Source organism: Lutjanus erythropterus, chromosome 1 (assembly GCF_056507025.1).
Source record: "Lutjanus erythropterus isolate fLutEry1 chromosome 1, fLutEry1.hap2, whole genome shotgun sequence".
Taxonomy (NCBI): domain Eukaryota; kingdom Metazoa; phylum Chordata; class Actinopteri; order Lutjaniformes; family Lutjanidae; genus Lutjanus; species Lutjanus erythropterus.
This window is the reverse complement of record NC_139317.1, coordinates 28430685-28440767: the sequence shown is the minus strand read 5'-3', so window position 1 is coordinate 28440767 and position 10083 is coordinate 28430685. Positions and strand designations below refer to the sequence as shown.

General features: G+C 38.0%; 1 protein-coding gene across 1 annotated transcript in view; it reads right to left on the bottom strand.

Annotated features, from left to right (window-relative positions):
* Positions 1 to 7566: 7566 nt before the first annotated feature.
* The window catches only part of tspan15 (tetraspanin 15), a 42670-nt gene continuing 40153 nt past the window's right edge, over positions 7567 to 10083 (bottom strand). The window contains exon 8 of the mRNA XM_084718760.1: positions 7567 to 9333. Coding sequence (XP_084574886.1) covers positions 9166 to 9333 — 168 coding nt within the window. The 3' untranslated portion in view covers positions 7567 to 9165. The remainder of the gene's footprint in view (positions 9334 to 10083) is intronic.

Below are 10083 nucleotides of genomic sequence, written 5' to 3'. Positions count from 1 at the left end.
TATATTAATAGAAAACAGACCTTGCTGGAGCCTAACTGTATTGTTTTTTCAACCCAGTTCAGATGAAACTGCGCCCACTTCCACATGACGCAGTATATGATAGCCAATCAGAAAATGGCCACCTCTGGCACCGAATTTCAGTAATTTACTGTTTTCAGATTGTTGAGTAATGACAAACATTAAAAAACATTAACATAATTTTGCTACTTCTCATCATATTGCAGTCACCGAAATGTGTTTTTGGCCCATTTCACCGGGTATATTTCAGTGTGTCCACTGGTGCTGATTTGAACTGAGTTTACTGACATTGTCAACCATAGCATCTTTTTAATTGAACAATGAAGTAGTTGTGTCAGCACCATTAACTATGTACGACCAGTCCATTAGTAGAGGCTGAAAGGGTGGGAAGAGACAGCATACTTTCTGTGAGTGTTTTCCAGCTTGGTGGTTCCACCTGTCCCCAGAGGAGTAGAAAATTTAACACGCACACGCGCACACACACACACACACACACACACACACACACACGTCTGTCACCTATTTCCTCTGTGATAACAGGATACTGTATAGGTCTACTATTTTTTCCTGTAAGACTGTCAAATCTTTTCTACTGTGAGATTAGTTTCTTTAAAAGTTCTTTTTTTTGCAGATATACTTTTTGCTTTCAGCCCTTTTTCATTAGATACTTCATTCTGAGAAAATGTTTTAGAAAATACTATATATATATTTTTATATATCTATGTATAGGGTGCACAAGATAAAAGCCAACAGATTACAGATGAGAACTTAATTTGTAGCTTTAAGCCATGGGAGGTAAACCTTGTAAACTGGATTTATGGCTCCGTGTCAGTGTGTTATGGCAGCCCTGATGTATATAGCTGGAGTGAGATCTGATTTATATTTCAGCAAAGGATTTAACCTGTTGGTTGTAGCTAAACCATAGTCAACATCCTTTTAGTGACAAAATATATTTGGTATTATTGAAAGGGAAGATTACAGTGCCTTTCACTGATGTGGTCTTCACTATCAAAAAATGTCTAATGGCCCTGAAAACCTGTGGGAAGAGATATTTGGTAAATCAGTTCTATTGAAATTGAAAAAAACAGAATAAACCAGGATAAGTCTGAATTAAAGTGGTACAACACAGAGCACAGCCCCCACTCTGCTCCTCTCTCTGTACATCTGTCTGCTCGTGTGGTTCAGTGTGAACAGCTGTAGAGGAGAAGTGAAAGTAGAGGGCAGAGATGACCGACGGTCACACAGATCAACTCAAAGTTTCTCACTGGAGAGGCAGAAAAAGAAGAAGACACAGTCAGCAAGGTCAGTGACATCCAGATAGCAGCAGACACTCTGATCTCTGATGTCTGATCTCAAATTTGATCTCACTGTGACACACACACACACACACACACACACACACACACACACACACACACACACACACACACACACTCAAACAAGAGGCAGATTATAAGCATTATACAAACAATAAAATAATGTGCTGTATTTTACTCCAACACTAAGGTAAGCGGATACTTCTTGGTAAGAATTTAAATGTCATACTAATAAGTATTTGCCTACCAAACCTTCAGTTATATAAACATAACCTGACGCTATTAGACTGATACTGTCGCATCTACAATCGACAACGTTTTAGCCAAAATTGAATTATAGGATTATAGGATTATAATGACGCTTCATCTAGAGATCTTCAAAAGATCAGTTTGTAGGATTTAATGGCATTTTGCCATGAGTTTGTAGATTGCAAACACACCACTTCACCCTCCCCTTCCAAGCATGTAGGACAGAGGTTTTAAAAGTCTGAGACAGTGGACCTGCCTTCAGACAAAAAAGGAAAAGGTGTCTCCCTAAAAGGTTGTTCACTTGTGTATGGGATCACGATTCTATTTTTGATACCTCAGCAATTGAGCCAAGACAGCCTAATATTACTGTTTTACATAAGTTAAGGCTCCACCAAATATATAAATATGGGTCTGTTCAAAGGCATTGATTCGTTTAGACTTTAGAAAAATAGGAAAATTTCCCAAAACTACTGTTTCTCTGGATTATCTCTTTAACCAAATCACACATACTCAGGGTATATGATATTACCTCTTTTCAATAACTAATGTAATATTTTTTCACTACAACAGAGCCTCCCCTGAAACTGCCTAGCTGTATAAGACCACCAGGCTTCTGATGTAGCATAAAGAGGGAGAAGTATGCATATGGAAGGGGTGTGGGGTGGGTGTAGAACCAGGAGAGTGGGGTTTGTGTCCCATGCAAAAACCAAAATATTACCAAATGTTCACCTACCATGCATCACATGACTTTTGTCCTGTGACTTTAATCTTGTGAGTCACTTCAGTGATGGTATGTGACATACACAGCATAATGTACTGTGGTACTAATGTAGCACACATGGTCTTAACATAACTCAATTTTGTTGCCTAAACCTACCCAAACTGCATCCATTTCACTACTTCAACCATGTATTAAAAACACTTTCTGGCAGTGTCTCATATAACCACTGAAAGGCTCCTTGTGCATCAGAAGGAGATGCTGAGAAGTAGCGGCAAAACATTGGCATGTAATGAGTTGGGATGACAGCAGGCTGATCTTACACACTGGACCTTTAAAATATGATCACAAGTGATGGGACTGACAGACAGAAAGTCCAGTATTATGGGACTTATATCGACATTGGAAGATTCTGCACCTTTCAAGTTACATCCTCTGCAACATTTGTGCAAATACGTGAAGCACCGAACCCTTCATGTAGCAAAGCTGAGGGTGGTGATGGATGGGTGTTTGACGTGTCAGACTCTCACGCAGGAGATGACAGTTCACCTCCTGTCGTAGACCTGCAATAAGCAATTTTTCCCCAACCTTAACCATACTGTAGCTGCCATGTACATAGAAAGCAAGAATCTAAAATATGTTGGCAAGTTCTCCTTGAATGCTATCCGTGGCTTTGCAGGGTTGTCCAATATTGATGTTGTTGTCACCTGAGGCCTATCAGAGGAAAGCTATGGTACATCCTGTTCCTATATGCTCAGCTCCTTGATCAGTCCATTAACAGGTCAATCTTGTGACTTCCATGACAACGCTGTTTGCACATGACACACTGTATCTGTCATATGGCAAGATTTCTGTTTGAACCTTATGCAAAGCAGCAACCCACAAATAACAGGTGCAGCTTATGATGTGTTCAATGTATGATAGAGATTCCACAACAAAAATTGGTGGGCTCAGGCTGACCTCCCAGGAAATAAGATCTGCTAGGAAGGAAAACCAAACAAGTTATTTTAAGCTGTGTGTTGGTGGAGCAGAACAACATGACCACTCCTTCCAGACCGTTCGCAACTTCCTCCGTTGTTGTTGGCGATGTATGAAAATAATTTTCTCCTCTGTGGTGGTGGTTGTAGGAGTAAAATATTAATAGGTTCCAAACAGCAGGAGGTCCCTGAAGCAGCAGGAGAATCAGGAGTAAGTGGAAGGAAGAGAATATTGAAGGGAAGCGTCAGACCAAGAGGGTTCAGTCATCTTTGTAACACTTTCCAAGGTCCTCTAATGTGTAAAGGAGATGGAGAAGTTGGTTTAACCAGAGACGAGTAACGCTGAGATGACACAAAGATGATGTCTGCATATGAGAAGCAAATGTTTTGCTTGTTGATGTTTCTAAAGGAATCTTATCAAAGCTCAGTTCTGCATTAATTAATTTGTTTTGCATCCTCAAACCTTGAATGATCAAACTCTGCTACATAAAAGACTGATTATTGGACATGCTGATTTATCATTTGTTTTCACCGTGAAGTAGCATTGAAATTTTGTCCTGATTTAAACTCTTGTTTTAAATGCCACTAATGTTGCTCACCACTTTGTACATTGTTTTTTTAAATCATTATTATTATGTTAGTTTTTTTAATCCATAGGCAGATTTTTTCCCAACCATTTTCTTTGTCTTTACGTGTCACTATAAATGGTGACACTGGGTGACAACTAAATTATGCTGCAGCTATAAACTCCATTACTACTTGCTTTTTGTCAATACACAAATGGATGAGCAATACTTTTTTTTAAAAAAAGTTAAAAGAGGACAAGACTTAAATCCTACTAGTTGGCCTTAAAACAAAAAGAGAAATGCTTTTTAATTATCTGGGGAAATTGACTGCCTGGATTAAATTTGTGGTTACAAGTTTTGGCATTACACTATAGTCAGATCTCAGCTTCCAGTTCCACATTAACAAGGTGAAGAAAACATCTTTTTTCCACCTTAGAGACAATATGAAAGTATGACCATTTATAAAGCAAAAAGATGCAGAGAAACATATTCATACCTTTATTTTGAGTCAACTTGATTACTGTAACACACTCTTTACTGGTCTAATGAAAAAAACACAGGGACTTCAGCTCATTCAAAACTCTGCAGCACAACGATTTACCAGAACCAAGAGACGAGAACACATTAGTCCAGTTTTAGCTGCTATGTGCTGGCTTCCTGTAGCATTTAGAATTGATTTAATTTTCTCCTTACATACAAAGCCCTTAATAGGCTAGAACTGGGCTACATTGCTAAGACCCTCTTTCCCCTCTTGCCTTCAAGAACACGGCGATCGTCTGCAGCTGGTTTATTGGAGATGAAACAGCCAAAAGAAAGTCAGGGATGCAGGTTTTTAAATACTGAAAAATTGAAAACTATAACCGCAGTATGACTATCCTATTCTAAATAACATTTCTAAGATGATATTGGCTTTTCTGTGACTGACTGAATATCATATAATAATAATGATGATAACTGCTTACATGCAGTAAACTTAAGTTTTATATTCAATCACTAGTAACTTTTGCAGCACTGGGATTTGAAGGTCACTACTACTGATTTAACTAATATGCTTTGTGATGTCCTCTGACAAGGTCTCCACTATTTCCCATCTACCTGGTATTCATACTTGGACCTTTCACATACACATTTACATACTTCAGCATGAAACACTGAGACACTGCTAGTGACTCAGGGTGCAGCCTGCCCTAGAAAACACTCAGTATGATGCTGTGTCAGCTATAATTTATTTAACAGGCCCCCAACCCCCAAATATCCCCTGTCAGGAAGATCAACTCAGAGCTACAGTCAACTCAAAGATAAACAGCAGAAGTCATCAAACAGCAGTGAAACATTTTATTTTCAAACCTCAACCAGGTAATACAAATTGACAATATACTTCTTTCAATAAATGTGATTTCTCAAAAACTCAATGAACAGATGATGACAACCATATATAGGGAAGATGAGCTGAATGTCCAAGCAATACGAAAGTAATAACATAACTTTGGTTATACATCTGTGTGTCATCTTAGACAACATTGGCACTGTGATGTGTAGGTACTGTGACTAGTTGACTAAAGTGATGATAATTACATCATCATTACAGTCACTGAAAAAATCTTTATGTCATGTAACACCTTTAGAAAAACATTTTCCATGCTTAAAGATAGCACCGACAGACTTTCTTTGGCTACAAGTACTATACAGTTTGCTTGGATTTCATAAAAACTTCAAAACAGACTATAAATGGCCCTGATAATGTGGACTGACCAACGAGGCAGCTAAATGTGCAATGACTCATTAATTCAGAAAGATGGTCTCCATTAAATATGTCTGGTTTAATGAGGCAGAACAATGAAGGAAACAAAAAATAGTCTTTACTTCAAAATCAGTTACGTCATAAAACTTGATCTATTATACTGTATGTTGAGTCTGACATGTTTCCTGTTAACTGAGCACACAGGAGAAGTCTTTTTGCCAGAAAGCCTTTCTAACATGTGGTTAATGGCCTGTTTAAACCCAAAACATGATTATTTCCTAAACCTAGCCAAGTGCAACAGAAAACTGAAAATAATTAAATTAAAAATGAAGAGAAGTCAATTAAGTTTAAAAATAATTAGTCAACAATAAGCTTCACATAAAAGTCAAAATCAAGTGTCCTGGGTGGAGGTCCAGTGGTTAACCCATTTACTCATCACAGTCTGCTCCTAGTGTGGAGCCTTTCTGCCAGAAAGCAGACAGACTTCTCCCATGTGCATTTATTGACACCAGTCTGAATAAAGCTGATTGTGTGTGAATGCAACCGTACTGTAAGAAATAGGTAGTAACTGCAGAACATATGAAATGAACCCTCAACCAACTGATTATATACACATAACTTTTCCCTTCAACCCACCAGCCAAGAGCTTCACAAATTACAAACAAAGACCAAGCTGAAACATGAAAATACACTTGTCTAGTCAAGACCTAACAGAACAAATCAGGGTGATGGACAGTCCAACATGTTAGTAACCTTAAAGTCAAATTTACTTCTTGTCTGTAGTCAGCAGAACATGATCTGAATTAATTTACCTGGATTTCTATATATTTGGCCCTCACATGTGAGCATGTTAATGAGGATAATCTCTATTTCAGCCTCCAGTGCAAACAAGGTGAACATGTAAACCTCAGTGAGTCCTGTTTGGAGTTGCATGATATTGAACCAAGGAAATAACTTAAAAGAACAACTTGAAATGCATGCAAACATGTTTTAGCACGACACTGCAGTGTATACTGTATATACATACATACATACATACATACATACATACATACATATCACTAAAAATGTAGTTTGAAGTCATATAAGGACACAAAAGTAGGGAGATTAGAATTTGAAAAAATCTACTTCAACAAAAATCAGGTATTTGGTCTCAGGTTCTAATTTCACATCAAACCAAACAAGGTTCAAAAACACATAAAATTCACATTTTTCATTTAAATCAGAACAAATACATGTCTGGGAAACTTAAAGTCACACTGGATTATATACTGTAGGATGTTCTAAAGCAAATTTATCTACAGTACGTCTTGGCTAGCCTATTTTAAATATATCAATAGGCAACCCTGTCTCCTTGAAATTACACCTCTAATTCATTTTTTCCATATCTATATTGAAGAAAACATAATTGCTACCAGGATTACATTCAGTGCAATTTTTTTCAAGTGTTGTAGTTTCAGGGAGGTAGTCTGAGTGGACAGGGGTCATATACAGAGGTTTGAATTCTATGTGGTTTAGGTTACAAAAACACTGAAGTTAAAGTGGAAACAGACAACTTTTCAACTCTCTGCCTCGCATTATCAGCTGCTATTATTGTTGTGCCGCTGTCACATAAGACAACATCTGTATACATCGCCTGATCACTTTGTGTTTACTGCTCACTAAAGAGGTAAACTGAAAGCTGTAGTGATGATGTGCACTGAATAGTAATAACATAGTAAGTGAATGTGTGACATTTTGGTTTGCACAAATATATAACTATAGTAGGGGTTGGTAACAGGAAGGAGAAGAAAACATTAGGAGAAAATGGATGGGTTTGTTCATTCTTGTAGTCTTTAATGGAGATATCATTTTCCTGGGAAAAGTCATGCCCCGGTGGCAGACAGATGAAGGCGAGGCTTATAGAGAGCCAATCTAAACATGGAGGATGTGATTATACTATAGCCTGTGCCTGTGCCTGAGCAATGGACATTTACTTCATAATTATAAGTTAAAGCAAAATTGTTGTCTATTTCCACTATAAGGTCAGGGAAACATCTGGGTTTTTTTTCAGGTAAATGTTAATAAGGTAAACATGTCATAATTTCATGCTTCAAGTCACAAAGTTTTGTAACTTGAGGACTACATTCTGTAAAAACATTTTGCAACTGAGCAGGTTTGTTCCTTAAAAATATTTAATGTTGATTAAAAACCAAATTCAGGTGGAATCGCATGCCTCACAGATTTATTTACTTTTGTAAATTAGTAGTGAATAACATAAATTCTAGGAGACAAGGTTGCTAAAGTTATCTATTACCCTGAGATATTGTTGTTGTGGCAGTGGCACTGCATTAGCATTTATCTTTTAAATCAATGTGAAAAACTGATCATCTTGGAGGAGACTCTCTGAACCGACACTGCAGGGCCAGAAGATGAACAGAAAATGTATTCGATTATGAAAAAAAAAAAAGAGAGTACACTTAAGTTCAAATGAGAGGACACGGTTAAGGCTGTAATAAAACTGATCATTATAGATAATATTTCTTGTACTGAACCCATCATGAAGGTTCAGTGAGCACTTGCGGTCACAAAGGGATGTGCAGAGTACTTCATAAATACTTGTTCTCTCTAGGCTATTTCAAAATAATTCATTTTTAGTCTCGAACCTCAGAGTATTTCCAGATATATGTACAAATGAGGCAAACTGCTTGGAGATAACGGAAATGGTACCTTAGTCTATAACATCTTTTCTTTTTTTTTTTTAATGATACGACCTGCTTCATCAGTGGTTCTACAGAGGAGTCAAGTAAGGTTTTAATTGGTAAGAGAAGACAAACAATGAACACGGATATAAAATGAGAAAAGTCAGAGCTGTAGATTGTGGGATGTGACTAATGTCATGTCATATAAAACCAGAAGCAGAAGTGGCTGTACAGAGTGCTGCAGGAAAGAGGCCTTTGGTTAGATGGGTAAAATAAGTTCTGTGGTTAACACAAACTGCAGAGACTTTTACATTTTGTTTTACGACATATAATCTGTCAGTAAATACCCCACTCACGGATTCTGAAGCTTTATGCTTCAAAAAAGATTAAAAAAGCTTGGTTCAATCCTTTATTATTTTGCTGAACAAAATGTGTCAGTATCATAAACTTTTGTTCGCAACAGAGTTTATTTTCTGCACTATTACAAATCCAACGGAAAAATCCCATTGGCTTTTTGTGGAGGGAAACAGAGTGGTGCTAACTTCCAGGTTGACCTAAAAAAATGCGTCATCCCTGCAGCACTCAATTGGTTTCTGCGTTTATCCCTGAGACTGTCTGAGACACGACGGAGCTAAAAACACATATCTAAACAAACTCTTGTTTCCCACTCATGCATTAGTACACTGTATGTTAACACTTGAATATTTAACTCTCAATAATCTGGTTGCTGAATAATTCCTTCTTCCCCAAAACAAAACAAACATTCTCCACAGTGGCACATAGTAAAACTGCAGGTCAAACGCAGGCTCCCACAGCGGCTGCAAAAGTATCTGGATTGACTGGAGTGATTTAACCAACTGTGACTGCCGGCTGGAGTCCATTCGCTGCTTTTTGTTTCATCAGTCAATCTCTGGCATACACTTGAACCACTTGGCCACGTGGCCCTGCCTCTTGGCTTGTCTCTCATGTGCATTTGGGTTCAGTAGTCCGTCCATGTAGTGACCGTACTCACTGATGGCATCTTCAACACGAGTGATGTACAGCCAGCTGACGACCACGCCAAAGAACTGGAGAGACAGATTGAGAGAGAGGGAAGCTGAGTCTAGAGGAAGGAAATGCTTCTCATTTGTCATAAATGTCTCAATATCAGTTTAAGTGAATGCTATATTTAGAATATTTTCACCGCTTTATCTCCTTAGCTCTCCAGAATCCTTTGACCAAAACACTTATGTTTTCCACAAGAGTTGCTTGTCTTTCGATGCTTCGATCAGTTAGGTTGACTCTGATGAACCTCATACAACCTCACTTCAAATAATCTTAACTATTTACCAGCTCTGTATACCTTGGAGTTTGTATTTTGCAGAGATAATGTTAAGTATGGTCTGAAAAACATTATGGACACAGTGTTGCAACTACCAATCCAGCAGGGCAACCTCCACAAAAGTGAATGTAAACTATCTCTCCGTTTCAGAGCACAAAAAAAAAATCTAACTTTGTTGGTGATATTGCACCTGGGTTGACTGTTACTTGCCTAAACCAACTTTTAATAAAAAGGTAGATCAGCTATATTAAAGATATCCTTGAAGGACGTTTCTCTCGTATCCACCTCCAGGCAGTCTCTTGATTCTTGGTCACTCCTCTGAACAGAAATAAGAGAGCTGAGACATCTTTGTCACACGAGGAGACATAAATGAGAAGCACCTCATGTATGGAGCGGTCGACTGACTGACAGCTTCTGCTCTACTTTCATAAAATTAGATCTCCGCGAGGTCCAACAAGCTTATTAAAGTCTAGCACATTCAGAGCTGTCAGTGTGT